Below are 21,314 nucleotides of genomic sequence, written 5' to 3' on the forward strand. Positions count from 1 at the left end.
TCGCGAAATTTTCAAAACTAATGGGGCGCTCCGCTCAGCTCCTACCCTGAAAGTCTCGGGGTGATTCGTCAAGCGGGGGCCGAGAAAAAAAGGGGGTCCCAAAATGCGTTTTCTCCATGCATTTTTCCATAGGACCTTTAGTCGAAGGTACAGCCCGAAAGGCTGAACAGAATTACTTGAAATTTGGCTGAGAGGTAGTCCTCAGGTCAGGGAAGTGCCTTTTGCAGGTCTGGTGTCAATCTGTTCAGTAGTTCCTGAGAAAATAGCATTTAAAAGCATATAAATATCTATAGCCGCGCACGGTGCGCACCGTGCGCGCACCGTGCGAGCACCGTGCGCGCACCGTGCGAGCACCGTGCGAGCACCCTAACGTGCGCGAGCGTAATTCTGATTGGTGGTTACATGTTAGACAACGTTCGAATCGGTCGAAATCAGGAAGTGTCGGCCGCCATTTTGTTTGTTTTCAGTGCGAGAGTGAAAAAGGAAGGTGGCGAACGTGAAAAGGGGGCAGGGTAGAGAGTTCCTGACCCCCTAGCCTTTGTCAGGGGGTCCCTGAAGGACCCCGAAGGCAGAAAAATGTTTAAATTTTTTTTTTTTTTAAATCGCGGGGGTGCATGCACCGTGCGCGCACGGTAAAAAAAAAACCCAAAAATTTTTTAATACTTAGTTTATTGTAAAATAAATATATAAAACAAATAATAATACATACATAACTTAGCATTTAAAAAAACTTACAAATTCACTGAAAAAACCATAGGTTTCACACACGTTATAGTTAGGAATTAGCATTTAAAAAACCTTGCAAATTCACTTAAAAAATCATAGGTTTCACACATGTTATAGTTAGGTGGATATTTCACTCGTAAAAAACCAATGAAATTCCCCGTTATAGTTAGTTCAGATAACTATAACTCGCGCGACCGCCACTCTATCACAAGGATGATGTCATGAGTGATGTCATGAGTGATGCCACTGACCATGTCATGAGTGATGTAATATGTGACGTCATGAGCAGGATTGCGGGCGCGCGAGTTATAGTTATCTGAACTAACTATAACGGGGGAATTTCATTGGTTTTTTACGAGTGAAATATCCACCTAACTATAACATGTGTGAAACCTATGGTTTTTTAAGTGAATTTGCAAGGTTTTTTAAATGCTAATTCCTAACTATAACGTGTGTGAAACCTATAGGCTATATATATATATATATATATATATATATATATATACATATATATATATATATATATATATATATTGCACAATGGCAGCTGCCACTGTGTAGTTATAGTTAGGTCAGAGTTTCTATCTATAGGAAGAGTGTCTTTTAGTTTCGCTTGTAACTTTGGTGCTGTATGACGAATCTTCATAAACCTCAGTTCCTTTCTGGAAATGTTCAGGGTGATCTATCAAGCAGGGACTGAACGCAACTTGGAGAAAAATGTTGCAGCTGCCATTACAGGACACATGGAATTGGTCTGTATGTTCTGAATTTGTGTGAAAAAAAAGACAATTTAGGTGCCCGGTTGGGACACTCTGACCTCCTGTCACTCGTAAGAGGGACCCAGAGGAACCCCTCCAGGGGCCAAAAAATAAGAAAAATATATTTATAGTGCAGCTGAACCCGTTGTACTCCTGTGGGACCCAGCACAGATCAGCTGTGAGGTACCCTCAGTACTCCCGCTGGAGCTGTCACACACGCTTCATATGAATAGTACTGCAGGATCATGCAAGTGTGGCATCTGCAGGGGTGGTGGGTGTAGAGCCAGGCCAGTAGGCAGGTCCTGCGGCCAGCCCCAGGCTGTGCACAGCCAAAGACTTTGCTGAACATGGAGGTTAAGCACCTGTAGGGTTGGGCCGGAAGCCAATGCCATGCTGTACATGGCCGAAGGCGTTCTGCAGCATGGGGTTGGGCAAAGTGACTACCAGAAAACAAGCCTGTGCGCAGTGGGAGACTTTGGTGAATATGATGAAAAAGCAGAAATTCATTGAAAAAAACTAAGGTTATTGTGTTGTTATAGTTAGGTATGGTAATAAGATCTTACCTTAGGTTAGGAAAACCTCATAAATTCACTAGAAAAACTAAATGTTAAAGTGGTATTATAGTTAGGTGTTGAAATAACATAAAAACTAATGTTTAAAAAACAACTGCCATGCACTGCTTATGATCTCACATATTACATCACTCATGACATATTAAATTACATAATTGATGATATCACTGATAACATCACTGATTATACCATTCAATGTGTCTGATAGCTTGATATATGCTTTTCTAACTAGAAGCTATTCAGTGAACTACAACTAGAGCCAATATTATATCACTTTTGTATGATAAGGTTTGTATGGACCTTATCTGTAAAATCACCCATATTTAGAAGATATTATGATTGTTTTCTAGTCATATTCAAGTGTGAAAGAATCATAATGGCTCTGTAGACATTAAAGTAATCAGCAGCTTAGCAAACTTGAATAATAAGTCTTTGGTCATTATTTACCTTAATGAGATGTCTCTGTTAAACAGCTTATCCGACATAGTATTTTAAGTCAACGGCTTTATATCTATACATTAATCAATTATAAGGTATGCACTAACAGACCCTAGGGACAACCCTCTGTAGTTTGTAAAAATACACTACACATATTCCTGAAATGAGCAGAATAGCGTACACCATTAGAGCAATGTTTACAATCATACTGCAGGCTGAACCTTCTGAGTCACCCAAACATTATACATTCTTCAACAACATATATTGTCTCAGAATTTCCACTGAACTTATGAAAATAGTATCTTTACTACTATAAAGAGGTGATAGCACTATAAGAGAACTCATTAATATCACTATGTGCACAGAAATCCACAGGTGAATAATGTATTGTAAGGAGAAACTTTGATATGTAGGTTTTGCCACGAAAGTGCATGCTCTGTCTTTTCAAAACCTTTTAGTTTCTAACTGTAGGCTTATAGGCCACCTATTGCTTGCCATATGTTGTCTTCCTTGTCACTCTTATTTCTAGGCTTCTTAGCAATCAGCTGCCATAGGTTTCCTTCCTCTTTATGTTTTTTCCCATTTCTGGAGTATGAATACATTACTTGTGTGCTTTCACAGCTCATTTTTTTAGGCACAACTTTTTTGTTTGTCTTTAAACACTTTACAAGAGTGAGTCATTTTGAGCTGTCTCCTTCATGTACTTGCCCGCCCTCCCTGTTCCTGCTACCCACTTACCCTCTCCCATTGTCTGATTGCGAACAGCCCCTCTCTTCCACCCAACCTCTACTGTTGCCAGCTTGCCTCCATTACCTCCCACTCTCTGTTGTCCTTGTCACCCCTGACTCACCCTCCCTCCCTCTGTCCTGCCTGCCTCACCCTCCCTCCCTCCTTTTGCCTCCTGCCTCTCCCACTGTGTTATCTTCTGTCTTGCACCCCACAAATGTTTTTTTTTAAACGCTATGATGCAGCCAGCGCTGGCCCCGTCATCTTTTTTACCACAGCCCCCCTTTTCTGTGTTTCCCCCGACATGTCCTCCCTCTATTTTGCCTCCTGCGCGGCGAGCAATAAAAAAGCGCTATGACGTGGCAGCGCTGGCTGGGTCATATCGCTTTTTGATTTTTTACTTTAAGCCATGCTGCACAGAAGCCCTGCTGTGGTATAGTGTGGCTAAAAAACAATGACAAACCAAAAACTCTCTCATGGGTGAGATTTATTGGCTTTGCCAATGCTTGTGCGCACATGTTTTGGCAACAGGCCTTTGATTTAACCCACAACCTATTTGATTCATATCTGTGCAATACATAATACTAGCTGTGCTGAATACTTACTGTGTTTAAATAAAGTACTGCTTCCACTTAAAACTTCATTGGTACTAAAGTGTTCACTATATAACTTTTACCATACTAAATCAAACTTGTCTCCAGTGGCGCACTGTTTCTATTTTGTACATGCACAGGTGTACATATAGCCAATCTATGCTGTATATACTCCTGGTAGGCCGCTCCCCCCCGCTGCAGCTCCGCCTGCACCCCCGCTGTCGCTGCCCGCTGATCGCTGCTGTTGTCACCGCCTGTGAATTCGAGGCCCTCCTCCACCCGCAGGCTTCCACCTGCGCCTCATCCCTGGTGGCCAGTGGTGGCCTTTAGGTTCGTTTTTCACTATTCGTTTGTGCACTGTTTCCTTTTGCTGCTGTTGCCTTGTTCCTGCATCTCTCTGTGTCCCCTGCCCCCGCTCTGCTTTGTGCCCCCTGTATTTTATATCCTGATCGCCGCTTTGCTCTGTGCCCCCTGCCCCCCGTTCGCCGCTCTGCTTTGTGCCCCCTGTATTGTATATCCTGATCGCCGCTTTGCTCTGTGCCCCCTGCCCACCGCTCTGCTTTGTGCCCCTTGTACTTTGCATTCTGTATCCTGATCGCCGCTCTGCTTTGTGCCCCTGTATTCTGTATTCTGTAATCTGATCGCCGCCTGCTCTGTGCCCCTTTGCTTTTTGTTCACCTTTTGCTCCTCGGTGCCCCGCGCCGGTCTCCCGTCCTCCGTCCCCGCCGCTGCCTCCCCTGCGGCCCAGCCCCCTCCGCGCCCATTCGCCACACCCGTCCCTTGCCTCCCGCCTCCCAGCTGCTCCTCCCTCCCCACCTCCCCATATATGGCGGCCACGCCTAAGGCAAGCCCATCTGCACCTGTCCGCGCCTGGACCACGCCCAGTGCCAGAACCCCTGGCCCTCGCACCTGCCAGGTCGAACACCCCCGCTACGACGCCAAGACCCTCATTGCTCTCAACCCAGGAAGAAATCACACCTGCTGCAAGGCCGCCCCAAGGCGCACCCACGGCCTCTTCACCTGCCGGAACTGCAGCTTCTCCTGCCATGAAAGCACCAAAACACCCACCACAACGGAAGCCAACCAGCTTAGATGCATCCTGATCAACACCCACTCCGCACACAAACACGCTGTCGAACTCTGGGGCCTACTCGACACCACATCACCGGACGTCGCTTTCCTGACCGAGACCTGGATGAACGAAAGCTCCGCGCCAGACATCGCCATAGCCATCCCAGACGGGTACAAGATCACCAGCAGAGACCGCACCAACAGGGCCGGAGGAGGAATCGCCATCGTCCACAAAAACACCATCAAGATCTCAACAAACACCAACGACACCCTCAGCACTGCCGAACACATGCACTTCCAGATCCACACGAACCCAAAGACCACCCTAAGAGGCACCCTCGTCTACAGACCTCCAGGACCCCGGCCTCAATTCTGCGACTCCATCGCCGACCTCATCAGCACGCACACGCAGACCTCCACCGACTACATCCTCCTCAGAGACCTGAACTTTCACCTGGAAAACAACAACGACAGCAACTCCTCCACCCTGATCGACAACCTCGGACTGAAACAGCTCGTCACGGTGCCGACCCACAATGCCGGCCACACGCTAGATGTCATCTTCTCCTCAAGCCCCCACGTCACCTTCAGCCACACCTCCGAACTCACCTGGACAGACCACCACTACATCCACTTCTCCTTCCGTGAACCGCCCACACACCACCGCACCCTACAGACCACCTGCCGCCGCTGGGGCAAAATCACTGGAAATCAACTACAAACAAACCTCGCACTCAACCCCTGATGACCCCAACCGACCCGGATGAAGGGGCACTCGCCCTCGAACGCTGGATGAACGACTGCACCAACACGGTCGCTCCACTGAAAAACCCCACCAACACAGACACCAGCAGAAGAGTCAGCTGGTTCACCCCGGAACTCCTCAACTCCAAACGCACCTGCCGGAAACTGGAAAACATATGGCACAACGACAAGACGCCAGACAGCCGCGCTGCCCACAAAGACGCCATCCGCAACCACCACCACCTCATCAGGACCGCCAAAAGAACCTCCTTCACAGACCGCCTTGACAACAACGCACACAACCGCAAGGAGCTCTTCACCATCATGAAGGAACTCTCCAACCCCAGCTCCAACGCCAACGGCATCCCAACATCGCAAGCCCTGTGCGACTCCCTCGCCACCTTCTTTCACAGGAAAATCTGCCGACCGCACCGCACCGAACCCACCGCACCCCAACGCCCACGACACCCTGACAACCTGGGCCAACGTAAGCATCGAGGACACAATCAAGACCATGGGAACAATCCACTCCGGATCCCCATCTGACCCTCTCCCGCACCACATCTTCAACAAAGCCAGCAAGTCCACCGCTCCCCACCTGCACAAAATCATCAACCTGTTCTTCGAGACCGCCACCTTCCCTGAGATCTGGAAGCATGCAGAGATCAACGCCCTACTGAAGAAACCCAAGGCGGACCCGAGCGACCTCAAGAACTTCAGGCCCATCTCCTTGCTTCCGTTCCCAGCTAAGGTCATCGAGAAGATAGTAAACACCCAGCTCACCCGGCACCTCGAAGACAACAACATCCTAGACCAGTCCCAATCAAGATTCCGCAGCAACCACAGCACTGAGACCGCCCTCATTGCCGCCACAGACGACATCAAGATCCTGCTGGACAACGGCGAGACGGTGGCCCTCATCCTCCTGGACCTCTCCGCCGCCTTCGACACCGTCTGCCACCTCACACTACGCACGCGCCTCCACGACGCAGGGACCCGTAACAAGGCCCTGGACTGGACCACCTCCTTCCTCTCCGGCAGAACGCAGAGAGTCCGCCTCCCCCGTTCTGATCCGAGGCCTCCAAGATCATCTGTGGCGTCCCTCAAGGATCCTCCCTCAGCCCGACACTGTTCAACGTCTACATGGCACCACTAGCACGCATCGCCCGACAGCACGACCTCAACATAATCTCCTACGCCGACGACACTCAGCTGATCCTCTCCCTCACAAAGGACCCCCTCACCGCCAAATCCAACTTCCACCAGAGAATGAAGGCCGTCGCCGACTGGATGGAGGACAGCCGCCTCAAACTGAACACAGACAAGACGGAAATCCTCATCCTCAGATCCAACCCCTCCGCATGGGACGACTCTTGGTGGCCCACTTCACTGGGGTCCCCCCCGGCCCCCACCGACCACGCACGCAACCTGGGAGTCATCCTCGACTCGAAACTCTCCATGACCAAACAAGTCAACGCAGTTTCCTCCACCTGTTTCAACACCCTCCGCATGCTCCGCAAGATCTAAAGATGGATTCCAACCAACACGAGGAAAACAGTCACCCAGGCCCTAGTCAGCAGCAGACTCGACTATGGAAACGCCCTCTACGACGTCCCGCGCCACGACCACATCACCCCCCACCTGAGGAACGGCACTGGCTCCCCGTCGACAAAAGAATCTCCTTCAAACTCCTGGTCCATGCACACAAAGCACTCCACAAAACCGGCCCTGCCTATCTCAACAGTCGACTCTCCTTCTACGTACCCAACAGGAACCTCCGCTCCGCTGACCACGCCCTGGCCACGGTCCCACGAATCCGGAGAACCACTTCCAGAGGCAGGTCCTTCTCCCATCGCGCCACCAAGACCTGCAACACCCTCCCCCTCGACCTGCGACAAACCGAAGACCTGCTGTCTTTCGGGAGACAACTCAAGACCTGGCTCTTCGACCAGTAACAGCACCTCCCCCCTCCCCCCACCCAGCGCCTTGAAACCCTACCAGGTATGTAGTGCGCTTTACAAATTATGTGATTGATTGATTGAAACAATCTAGCTGTTCATAGAGTAATTTAAGGAGCAGTGGGTTGGATGATGTTACCAGTGATGTCATCAATGAAGACACTTGAGATGCAATCAGTGATTTCAACATAGATTACGTTTAACATTTATTAATGATGTAATATGCAAGGTAACATGCTGTGCACAGTGGGGCGCAAGTTGTAGTTAGCTCAATAAACTATAGCTGGTGAATTTCAGTTGTTTTTCAATTTTATAACTTGAGTTTTGTGTTATTTATATTTTAACGCCTAATTATAACGTCACTTCACCATTTTATATATATTCCCCAACAAATCGGAGCACTCAACAGTATCTGGATTCCATATTTATCATTAAATTACAGCAGATGTGTTTCAGCTGTGGAGCCTCTCTCAATGCCAGTCATATACATATTTCATCATAATACAATTTAAACTCGCCCATCCTTCTTTCCTATTGGACAGGCAGAGTCCGGTGAGAGAAGACGGACCCATTTGTTTTACAACATTGTGTCCGCCATCACAAAATGTGTCATTTTCCAAAACTCTCCTCCAAGTGAGGGTGGGTGCACGCTCATTGATCGTATTTTAATAATATCAGTCTCTGAGTAAAAAATGAGCTGTGCAGCCCTTTTGGTCTATCATTTTGCATTGCCTCCCCGGCATATTGTGGTATGCAAACGAAATCCCAGTTCCTCACCCGACCGTACTTCCAACTCACCACAGGTAAGCGTCTGTATAAACTGGAAATTGTAGCCAAGGTCCATCCATTTAGTAATGACGACTTTATGTCGACCAACATTCATTTCCTGGAAGTTGGCTGCGATTCTAGCAGTAACGCCACAGATTTCTAACAACTTGCCACTTCGTTTTGCTGAACAACTTGCGGGCGGGTGCTTCCCTCACTGCGGTAGCCACCATGCACATCATAATTCCCTAATGAATCGAAGCACTCAACGGTATCTGGGTTCCATTTTTAGGTCTCGCCTGACCCAGTGCATGCGCTGGTCTGGCGAGACTTTTAGTAAGGGCTTAAAGAAATGCTGCCATGGCCGGCCTAGAGCTTGAGTGCATGTGCACGGGCACGTGCTTTTCGCTCGCCGCGCTTTGATCGCGATCGCGATCACTTTCACTTTTGCGGCCGCTTTGATGTTACGGCCGCATGGACAATGCTTCAAAGATGCACGGTCGAGCTCTAAACATCCATTGATATATATTCCATACCAAATTACAGCTTTTTGCTTAATTCATGTTTATTGAAATTAGAATGACCGCTTAGCTTAGCTTCCAGAAATTATATCCTAGTCAACATTTCACATTAGCGTAAATATGTACTTGGAGCTACTTAGAAAACTCTCCAATTATTGCTGTATGCCCCTCCAAAACCCACCACTCACACCCCCCATCTATTGATGCATAACTATGCCAGTTTCATGGAGATACAGACTACCCTCCTAAATGTTCAAAGTGTACCAAGTTTGGTACCAAGCAACAGATTTCTTCTGTTATATGCTGTACCTGCAATCATTTTGGGGTATAGGAGGTCTCGGCTATCTCTAATTGGCAAAATAAACAACAGATTTATCATCGGGATTCTTCCTAATTATTATGAATATCTTTACTTCTCCTAGTACATCTCTCTGCTATAGATCACGTCACGCAAGGCTGCTGGCTCGTTCTAACTTTAGTTTCATTTTTTTCTTCAGGTCGTGTCCGTTAATGTCAGTAGCCCGTAAATATATTATAGCATAGTGATGGTTTCCATCTCCATTAATAGAGTTGGAACCACTGATTGGCGATAGGAGCGCAAGTGCACCATTCTTACAATGACCCTAACTGGTGCATGATGGATGCCATTGGCTCTGGATGTCTCATTGGCTACGGGTGATAGTGTTAAACACATGTACCTCAAACAAACAACACATACAAAATGACACCACATACAAGGCATTCAAACCACAGCAATACAGTAGCTTCCCCTCTTTATTCAACTACACTTCCAGGCACATGCACCGAAAGTGTAAACCAACCGATTATGAAGCATTGTGGCAATCGGTATGGGTGACAGAGGGCAAAATGCAGCTCCTTTAGGCGCTGCACCACACAAGCTTAGTGGGGGATCTCACAGTGGTTTAATCTTTGATAGCCCAGTTATGAAAAAGATGTGACTCAGTGACCAGTCAACTGTGAAATAAACACAGCCTCTTATCCTCTCTTCCAAGTTTTGCCATGCTATATGATCCTAGCCGCATCAAATAATGCACGTATGACAAAGTTGCTTTATCTGCCAAAAAGTGGCAACATTTATGTACTGCTATAAAGGACTATATGTGGAGATGAATATCTCACTGGTATGCAAGCTCAGGCAACACTTGTGCTCTTCAACGCTCCTAGTTATTCCAGAGTGTCACAGATACATAAACATGAACCTGCCCATTTTACACTTTTCGCAGCACGTGACTGAACCTCCAGTGAGCACACCTCTATTAACTGTCCACAATACAGCGCACAGATTTTTCTCTCTGGCCTCTCTCCAGTTACCTCACTTCAGTAATATCTCTCTAATTCACAGCACAACGAAGCCAAGAAAATGCGCAAAAGCGAATATACAAATACAAGCTTCTTTAAAAAAAAGTCAGTAGGACCCTCCCCTTACATAGAAAGGACAACCAACTCTGCTCATTATTCAAATTAATTTGTCCCACCTCTAGGCTGCAAAAGGCACGGAATGTGCTTGCTCAAGTACTCTGCAGAGCGCTGCAGAGGCTGCTTCTGTGTGCTATAGGTGTTCTGGCAATGCTTGGAAGTCCAACAGGTGAGTAATTATTAATGGATAATTCTCTTCCTCTTTATTTCACTATATTCCTCCCTAGTTCTTGCACCCTTTCTGTCCTTCGTTCACCCGGCCAACCATCCTTTCTTTGTTCCCCCTCATCCTCTCTTGGTCACGTTGACATAAAAGACGCACTTGTAGAATTGAGGGAATCTGCTGGAGGGCCCCCACAGATAATGGATGGTTATTGCTACTCCATTCAATGGCAGTTGCTTTTTCGACCTCAGAAGGATGAAAAGCTAAGTGTACTGGGATTCGAACCCGTGACTGTGTGCTCAAACACAAGGCACAGCTTATTTCCTCCCCTCCCCTTCTCCTCTCCTCTCCGTTTCTTTTTTCCTCTCGTTTCTTTCCTCTTCCCATTTCTTCTGTTCTCTTTCCCCCCTCGTTTCCCTCTATTACTCTTTCAATGTCTTTCTTTCTTTTTTCCTATTGCTTATGATGAGATCTCACTGGCAGTCCAACATTCTTGACATGTAGTGAGACGAAAGCTGGCATGGATTTGAGGAGTGGATTTAAGAACTGTCACATATTTATCAAATAGGATGTATTTTATAGAATTCACACTGTGCTGATGGAGGTAAATATCATCTAGCACTACACGCCCCAACTAACATCTGTATGGGGTAGATATTATAAAACTGTAAGAAAAAACTAAAAACTTTTAAATGGAGCAATGTCTAAAACAACCACCTGTTAGCAACATTTTCACAGATAATTCCACCCTTTTCCTAGAGCCATACTTTAAAGTGGACCTTAAAAATCTCAAAGTTTTGCGGACTGAATGCCTGGCGTCTTATGGATAACTCCTTTGAGGATACTCAGAGACAGATTAAAAACACACTGTACGCAAGACAAGGTTATGATGAAGGAAGTTTTCTTGAGACATGAACCTCAGAAGAATAAAGATAATTTCTTTATTTCTACATAAAACATAATGCTCTAAAGTTATATTTAAGTTTTAACAAAATCTGTTCTCGAAACACACCTTGCTCCACAAGCACAAATCAAAGTATTTCACTTTTTGAACACGGATATAAAAAAGACAAGCATTGGCATAGCCAATAGGTCTCGCTTTTGGGACCTTATAAGTATTTAGTTATGCAGCAGAATATCCTAGGTACAACAACACCAACTGTTGCATGGCTAAACACTTATAAGGTCCCAAATGCGAGACCTATTGGCTATGCCAATGCTTGTTATTATTAAGTTGCGAAAGACGCGCATCAGCTGTTGAAGCCTTTCTCAATGCCAGTCATATACATATTTCCTCATACCACAATTTAAACTCACCTGTCCTTCTTTCCTATAGGACAGGCAGAGTCCGATGAGAGAAGACGGACTCACCAGTTTTACAACACTGTGTCCGCCAAAGACAGTGCAAGTTTAAACGTCATAGACAGACATCTGTTAAAGACGTTTATCATTTACAGGCATGTATTATCAGTGTTTTAAATGGGCCGGTACTGTCCGGTACGGGGTACCGGCACTTTTTTATTTTGAGAGGGAGAGTACCGGCATTTCTTAAGAGAGAAATAATACTTTTAATTGGAGAGTAGCCGCACTTCTATGAAACGAGCAGGTACTCTGGTACAGAGTACCTGCACTTCTATTTTTCCATTTCAAGCACTGCATATTACCCTGTAGGTCGCTCTGTAGGGTGAGTATTCTGACAGGCATTAAAACTAGGATAGGCTAGTAGCAAACAAATTCAAAGTCACTGGCATAGTAGAGGCTACTTGGGGGCCCTTTATGGAACATGGGCTATGTACTGCTATTCTGCTGCTGTTGCAAGGATCGCAGGACGGTGTATTATCAGTTAGGTGGTGGCAGCAGTTGTAACAGTCGTAGTGGTGGTGGTGGCGGCCATGTCGTTGGCAGTTGTGTTATGGGGGCGTTTTTGGCAGTGGTAGGGGTGTAATTGAAATGCTGTTTGTGGGGGGGGGGGGGGGGGTTGATGCTTGGGAGATAAAAGCAGCCATACTGTTGACAGTGATCATGTTATGGTTGGCACTGGTGGTTAGTAAAGTGTGGTATTAATGGCATTGTTCACGGAGGTGGTTCTGATGTCAGTGGTAAGAGTAGTTTACAGTGTTGAAAGAGTGATTGTGGGCCTGTGTTTGGCTTTTGCAGATGTTCGTACATGCTTGCACTGGTCACAGATATAAAACATGATCCACATGTGAAAGTTAATAGCCATTTAGTGTTCCCCCTCGTTTATCTGACCAACACTTTCTTTACGTTCTTTTTTAAATATTTCACACGTCTTGATATCAGTTGTCTACGAGGTGAAGTTAAACAACTGGCGATAGCATCCTTTTTTCAGGTCTGACCCTTTTTACATTAAACATAGGCTATAAATATTGTACCTGCTTAAATCTCAAAGTGGGCCTGTGAAAATGGCAAATCCTAAAATTGAACTATTTGTTCCACACAAATATCGAATGTCTTTAATGTCAAAATTCGAATCCCCGGGTGGTTTAAATTTCATCATACCACACTGTAAAAACCTACTTTAAAACCACAAGGGAGACTGACTTGGGTACAGCGTAATCTAAATATTTTCGAGAGCTTAAATGTTTATATATATTATGCCATCTCATAATGTGTTTCCAGTTTGGGAAATATGGCAAATCCAGTGTAAGAGGCAGTCTACGCAGTTTATATTTAGCACGTGTTTTAAAAGACACAAGTAATATTTAGTTTCTCAATAAGGATACAATCCCGGGCCTGTCACGCCCCATACTCCATATTTCCCCCAATTTATATTTAACTCTCAGGAAAATGTTGATCCCTTTCTATTGCCCATGCTCCAAGGTTTTAACTCAGCCAAACTGCACAGTCCGCCTACACCACGCACATGTGCACAACATGTCAGCGCATGCCTAGATTGTTGAGTCCTTGTTTGCATGAAGTTGGTGTCAAAGGCTTTTCCTCAAATAGTCTCAGTCTGACGTCAGAGTGGTAATGTACTCAGGACTAAAATAATATGGAACATTTCAATTTATAGCTCCATGCACACAGCTGTCGGGTTTATGTGGCCTTCTTTACTACGAAGCCACTTTTCACCATCACCCCAGATTCAGGGAAGATGTCCAAATACAGCAGATAGAAATGGATGGAAAACTTAATTTTAGACAAGGCAAAAATTGTGACAGATGTGTCAGGGCACAGGTTCCACGACTCTGGGATGCTACTGAGATCAGTGTAAACCTACCTCTCATCCATAAGGGTCTGAAGACAGTTTTTTTAGGCAAAGCTCACACTTGGCCAGGGACCTGTCCAAAACTTGACATACCCATCAACTCTTACCACATTGCTAGATGATTTACAGGCCTGGGCGGCGATGCTCTCCGAATTATTGTGCCCCCGTGGTGCACTACCCCCATGAACCAGATGGTAAAAGTAGGTTGGGGAATATGTACTGATCAACTGATCAACTGCAAGGGGGACTAAGGTAGGCATCATTCGCTATGAATGCTATGTAGATGTATCCTTATTCTGCCTTAGCACTGTAGTGGCGCAATGTCTGATGTTTGAAAACACATAAGAAAGGGGAACGTACCTATGCATTAGGGAGGTGGGATTATACATGTTTTTGTAATCCAGTATATTACCCTGTACAGCTGTACCAGTATGCCATTATTGTTTAACCTACTGTACAAATGGCAATAAAAATCTATATACAAAAAAACTCTTACCACATTGCTGAAAATCCACCAGTCAGTGTGTTGCAGTTTTGCACTCCTATATTTTCTAGTTGAATCGACAGAAAGAATCTCTGCAAGAGTTACACCATCCATGCTCATCAACGCTTGAAGAGGCCACTTTACCAAACAGTGGTATCCAGGAAATAAATATGTAAAATAAAATTATACCTATTGGATATTGTATGGGCACTCGGTGAGACGGTCATGCCCAATGCTCGTAGTAAATGTAGTGGCGTTGGTTGTATAGGTGGTCGTAATGCGGACTCTGATTGTATTGGTGGTGTTGGTCTTGGTTGGGAATAATCTTGGTGATATTGCTTTTGCAGTGAATGTATAGAAGTAGCTAATGGTGCTATTGAAGATGCTGGTGTTTGTATTGTTGAGGTTGTTGGCTGCGATGGTGATACAGAGATGGATGCACTGGTGCTTATGACTTTAGTATTATTAGCATTTTAGCCATTTGGGGCTGTTTTGCCAGGGGTATTGGTTGCACTGTCAAAGCTGTTGGTGTATTTGATAGAGGTTTGTTGGTAGTGGCTGCAGTGTTGTGGATGGCATTATTGCCATATGTGGTGGTATTAGTGGTGATAAACATATCCATGGTGTTTTTGAAGGCACTGTTCATTGTTATATTTCTTTTAGTGATGTAGGCAAAAGTAGTGGTTGTAGTGATGGTGTTGGAAAGACTAGTGGTGATTTTGTTTGTTTTGTGACATTGGTGGTGATGTTATTGATCAGAGTATGTGATGTATGTATTACTAGTGGGGTTTGTGCTGTTGTCGTTGTTGGGGTGGCTAGTGGTGTTACAGGTGCTAGTGGTGTTGTTATTGGCTGTAATATGGTGGTTATTTCAGTTATATTGCTGGAGCTTGTTGTGCTGGTGATGGTGTTGTGGTAGTGTTGACATTGCTGTAGGTTTTAGTAAAAGTATTGATGGAGTTTGCCATGGGAGTGTGATTGTTGTTGGCACAGTCATTAGTGCTGGTAGTGTTAATGGAGCTCTAGGCATGTTCCTTTAGACACTAGTTGTTCATGGTGTGTGTAACATTGGTAGATGTGATAGTTTTGCCTAAGTTGTTCTTGGGTAGGCTGCTACTATGGTTGTGTCTTTATGGTGCTATTGTTGATATTTGAACTATTTATGTTGGTGATGTGACTTAGTATTGAAGATGTTTTTGGTAATAGAATTATTGTAAAGTGTGGGGGATGCTGTTGGAGTTTTGGGTGTTTCTGATTTTGGTGGTGATAATACTGAATGCAGAGTTTGTGTTGGTGACATGAATATTGGTTGCTGCTGGTAGCTGGAAATTGTGGTTGGAGTACAGTGATATTGGAGTAGGTGAGACTGTTTGTTATTTTGGTGGTGGTGCTGGTGTTGCTGGTGATGATGGTTTTGCTAGTTCTGTAGTAGTGTTGGGGCAGTATTCCTGGCGCCATATGTGGTATTGTTGTTGGTGATGATGCTGCTGGAGGTGGTGTTACTGGTATACTTGTTTTGGTGGTGTTGCTGTGTTGTTAGTGTTTTGGTTGTGGCTTTGGTGGTGTGAGTAGTAGTGTTTTTGTTGGTGTTTTGCCACTGTTGGAGTTAATGTTGCCACTGGTGTTGTTAGTTGTGGTATTGAACTTGTATAGTCTTTGTTGTCTGCAGTGTTTCTGTTTACACTGTTGACACTGGAGGGGGAGCTACTTGTGCTGTACTGTTCGTAGTGATGTGTGGTGTTGGTGGGGAAGTTCACATTGCCATTCATGGTGGGCAATGATGAAGCTGGCAGTGATTGTGGTGGTACAGAGGTACTAGTTTAATTGTTTGCTGTTATTTTTAGCTGTAGTGTGTTTGATATTGATGGTAGTTAGTTTGGCGTTGCTGAAGTCATTGTTGCTGGTGTTGGAGTTTCTGGAGTTTTGTTTGTGTTGGCATTGCTAATGGAGTTGGTGTGGTTGGCGGTTGAAGTGGGCAATAGTGTTGCTGCTGGCAGTGTTGATGGCTTTAACATTTTTGTGTAGCTATTGCTGATTCTGTTGGATTTGGTGTTGCGTGGCTATCAGTGTGGGGTTACTGGAATTCTTAGTAATGGTGTTTTCGGATGATGTGATGTTGGCATTGTTGGTGCTGATGGTGTTTATAGAGATGCTGTAAGTGTAGCTGATGTTGGTGGTGATGATAGTGGTGTTGGTGGTAATGGTCTTGCTGGAGTTGTTGGTGTTAAGGATGTTGGAGTTGTTGATAATGTTGGTGGTGTTGTTGGAGTGATTTGTGTTTGTGGTGTTGCTGGTGGTGGTATTGGTGGAGATGCTTGTTTTGGTGATGTTATATCAGCATAATTAGTACTGTTGGTGTTGACAGTGGTATTGGCGGTTTTGCTATGTTTTACTGATGCTAGTGATTATTGTTTGGGCGCTGCTAGAGTTTCTGTTGGTGTGTTGTTGGCAGTGGTAATGGATTTCGTAATGGCTTCAGTATTTGTGCTAGTTGTGGTGGTGGTGTAGTTGCTGGCTTTGATTCTGATTTGTCTATTCCAAAGTATGGGTGGGTTGTTGGTAATCTTGTGGTGTTGGCTATTGTTATGTTATGTAATGTTAAGTTATGATGGATGTACTCATGTAGCATGTATTATGCTTAGAGCTCCAGGTTTTATGGTATGTATTTGTTTTATCATTTCCATTTGTATTTATCCATTTTATTGTATGTTTTGAGACTTAATGGAGTTGGTAAATGGTATACATCCACATTTATTTAAGTGACCCATACTTTGATGCCTGTGGTGTTTTAGCAAATGAAGCAGCAAAATCGAACAAAACACTACGCTGATAGGTAAATATTAACATTATGTACAAATAAATGTTAACATATGCCTGTATTTAGGGGAATCTAATTCTGTTTTTAAATCCCCATTGTATCTATCTGCTTAGCAGTTTATCTAGAATTCACAGAGTACAAATAGGAGAGTAACTTAGAACAAGTACAATTTTCTGTATTTTTCTGCTTTAAAAAATAAATACAGACAGGAAATACGACTGTTTTCTGTCTATTTTTACCGATAAAAACTCAGTAAGAACGGAAAACTGGAAGCCTTAATAATGCTGTTGGTATGATATAGCTGTGATATCAGGTACTTATTTTGAGGATTCCCAAGATAACCAGATTCGTGGGTTTATGACCTGTAGAATGCTGGTTTTACAGGATTTGTGTTTAAGTAGTTTTCATGATGACCCTACTGATGCCAATGCTATTTATACTGTAGAAGATGCTTTGATGGTCTGTAGTTGATTGTGAAGGTGGGGGCGCTTATAGTGAATGCATTAATAGAGATTTTAATTACATTTTGCTGATATTGGCTTTATTTTTCCATGCAGTGCTGGTGTTAATGGCGGTATTGATTTTGATTCTAGTGGTATGTTGTTGATTTTCATATTCATTTTTGAGGTGGTGTTATTGCTAATGGTTTAGTAGCTGTAGTGCCTATACGTCACAGAGGTAGCCTCAACACACTAAGAAACATCTAGTCCGCAACTCAGAGATGTTAAACTGATGAGCAGACCTCTACTCAACAAGCCTCGGCAGCTATTTTTCTATGAAAAGTCCTGTGATATTTTAAAACATGCGCATGTGATCTAGAAAGTTCTACAGTCGAGTCACGAGCACTAACAAATGCTTGCAAGACAAAGCCTTGAATAGAGACTTCTCTGAACAAAGCTGAGAGGCCCTTCTTTTGGATGGTCTGGCACTATGAAGGGACTTCTTGTCAGGATCCAGTTCTATATAAATCAAAAAAGAAAATACAAATAAGTAAAATAAATACTGTAGGAATTGGGAGGCAAACATCTTGAAAAGGAGCTCAGGGAGAACCTCTGAAATTATAGATGCTGCCAGGACAGGAAACTCAGGACTAGGGGGAGATCCCCTTCTGCTGATCATACAGTCAAGCTTCCTTATTTTGGGAGCAATACCTGATCTTTAGTAAAACGACTGAGGCACATGAAGAGGCCCACAAGTTTTGTAAAGGGTAGCAGCTCCATATATTCTTGAGAGACCACAGATTTTGTAGCAGGTCAGAGAACCACACATTATGGTACCGTTCAGACTTACACATATTCAATAGGTCAAAGGTCAAAAATTCTGGGAGAACTCCGATTACACCGGGTACACTGATTATGAAACAAATGATGAAATCACAGTCTCCGACCCAGGTCCATGTTTTCTAAGACAACTTTGGGGCAACACATTCTGTAAAAGGTTAGGAGGGACAGATTCTGCTTTTGGGGGCAGTACACAGGCCATGGCACAGTTTATGGCACACACATATCCCAGGAAGGCAGTGGCCACACATGCTGTCACTTTTTTTAGAACAAGTTGAGTGCCCAAAGATTATGGGGCAGACCAGGAGGCATTAATTGTGAGATACGTTGGTGGCCTAGACAATAGGTCTTTTCCATATATGCACCCAGGATTTGGAGCAACATCCCTGTATACATCAGGACCACTCCAGCACTGCCTCAATTAATTCATTGAGTTGACAGAGGTGAAAAGTCACCTCTTTAAAGAACACTGCTTCACAATGCACTCATCTTTCACAGCTCAGTTTCCTCTCCAATTATTCACTGACTTTAAACTTGTCTTTGGCCATGTACAGCACTCTGCTACCTTTTGGCTAGGTGCGCACCACAGTAATAATATATACATAAATACATACATGGGGCAAGTCAACTAGCCATTGTCTTTCGTACAAAGTGAGATCCACAGATAAAAAAAGACACCCTTGGCGTATCAGACAGTTCACCCCTCTCTCTGTTCTTTTCGCTTTCAAGTGGACCGGTCTGCCTGCAAGGGAGAGCAGGTTAAATGCAACGGGGCTCAGACTGTTATCTAAGCTTAGGATGCTATTGGCATGCGGATAAAAAAAGGGGACACCAATAAGCTCAATAAATGGAGTGTAGGTAAGGGTGCAAAAAAGCAGGGGAGAAAGGAAAGCTTCCCTTAGAACATCCCTGAAGGAACCACACACAGAGTTGAAAAGTGGCACTGGTATGCCCAGCTTCCTAGCAGAAATGAAGCAAGCCTCCCCAAAGTGTGCCCTAAGCACAGGGTGCCCAGAAAGTGCTTGCTGATCCTGTGTGTCAAATGTCACTGACAGATCGAGCAGTGACACACTGAAGTCCATATGGCAAGAAGATACGGATAGTGTGTGGTAGAAGCAGACAGGGGCTTAGCTTGGTCAGTAAGACTGGGGGTGATGAGCAATAGATTTTCCGTCAATCACGCCGGCATATCACGTAAACTGTATGAGAAGCACGGCATGAGGGGGCTTAAGGGCCAAGGAAAAGGAGTGTGGCTTGTGAGAGTACTTAAAACAGTATTATGTAAAATATTTATGGTTTAAGTATTTCAAAACAGAACTGTGTGCGTGTTTTTGTCTGAGTGAGCATATTAAAACCCCAGGTGAAATCCGACAGATCAATCAATCAATCAAGGAATTTCTAAAGCGCACTACTTACCCGTGAGGGTCTCAAGGCGCTGAAGGGAGGGGGGAACCGCCACTGCTTGAAGAGCCAGGTCTTGAGATGTCAGACACCATAGCATACCCGACTGAAAGCCCCTGTACCCAACTATTTGCTAAATAATACATTTATGATTGGGGGGCACACCTCTGAAGCTGCGCCCCTGGACGCAGAGGTGGTGGCCTGAAGAGATGCTGAAGCCAGCGCGTGTTGACAATATTAGAAGCTGCAGCTGGACTGGCATCTCTCTCTCCCCGCGGCTCTCACCCTTCCCTCTCCCAGACGCCCGCCCTCCCCCCGCACAGTTCAAAGGCTGCAGAGGCGGCTGAGGTGAGTGAGGCTGGAGATGAGAGGCGGCGGGGGACTCACCTGGCCTTTGAAGAGCGGAGGCTGCCGGCGGCCGCAGGTGTGCCGCCAGGAGCAGCAGCAGGCAGCCGAGCCGGGGGCGGGCCGGCGGGAGCAGCCAGCAGCAGCCGCGCCACAGCAGCATCGCGTGGAGCGTCCGGGCCGTCGCGCGACCGTCCTGCCTGCCCCGCGCCTGGAGTTGCAGTGTGTCTCGCGCCCCGGTGCCCTCTTCGATAGTCTCCGTCAGTCAGGAGGGTTAACACTGCCTTGCTCTGTGTGGTATCAGCTGCCGTCTCGCCCCGCGCGCAGACCGCTCCAGACCCTCGAGGTAATAAAACGCTCTCTCGCGTAGAGGCTTTCCAGTCAGTAGTGTACGCAACTTCAAACGAGCACGCACATCCTCCGCTGTCATGTGTAAAAACAGCCTTTAGAGTTTGATGCCATCCTATTCTCGTGCTCCGAGAAAAAGTTCTGTGGCTTTTGGTGACTCGTGCGTCAGTCGTGCCCTGCCGCCCTCTTCTGTTGTCTCCTCAGCTTCCCCGTGCTTTGGTGTCACTGTGCCTCTTGTAAGCGCAGTCTGTTCTGGTGTCCAGTGCGGTACTGTCGACTGCTCCTTTGTCTGTAGTGTCTGCCGGAGACCTGTGTAGTGCTCTTGTCTGGAAGCCCGTGTGGAGTGCGATTCCTCTCTGTACCCTCCTCAGACCGGCTGTGCTTATACTCTCTGTAGGAGGGTCTGCCTGGGGCTCGGGGTGTACCTCCCCTCCCCCTCCCCTGCCTTCTCCTCTCTCCCTCCTCGTTTTACCCTCTAGGAGACTCAGCGGGAGGCGGTGCCTCACTCTCTCCTGCTTTCACTGACTGTCAGTCTCTCCGCTGAGTACCTCAGCTCTCATTCGTAGGGTGACAGCAATGTACTTTTTAGAACAGCCCTACTTTTCATCAGCCTCGGTGGCCCCTAAGAGTTTAACAAACCTCAGAGTGCAGTCCCATAACAACAAAAATTGTCATGCGAAGCTTAATCTTTTCTCTCACCGAGGAGACAAGTCTCACTTGTAGGGTGCGAGTCTCACGGTAGAGCACAGACTCATTACTGACCAATAACAAGGAACACAGTAATCTTTAAAATTATCTCACACAATGGAATATTGTCTCTATACAATGAAGCACAGCCTCGCTGCCTTTATTGTTGACACCATTAGTTTTGTCCCATACCCTTCAAAACCCCACCCCCCTATACTAATAATGGACCTTGAGATATGCTGCTCCCCTA

The 21,314-nt window shown here is 45.5% G+C and overlaps 1 protein-coding gene across 1 annotated transcript in view; it reads right to left on the reverse strand.

The window, feature by feature from the left end:
• KREMEN2 (kringle containing transmembrane protein 2) overlaps window positions 1-20,737 on the reverse strand; it is a 125,908-nt gene extending 105,171 nt beyond the window's left edge. The window contains exon 1 of the mRNA XM_085618494.1: window positions 20,072-20,737. Within this exon, the coding sequence (XP_085474620.1) occupies window positions 20,072-20,192 (121 nt within the window). The 5' untranslated portion in view covers window positions 20,193-20,737. The remainder of the gene's footprint in view (window positions 1-20,071) is intronic.
• Between the last annotated feature and the right edge of the window lie 577 nt (window positions 20,738-21,314).

This window comes from Triturus cristatus, chromosome 7, assembly GCF_964204655.1.
Source record: "Triturus cristatus chromosome 7, aTriCri1.1, whole genome shotgun sequence".
NCBI lineage: Eukaryota > Metazoa > Chordata > Amphibia > Caudata > Salamandridae > Triturus > Triturus cristatus.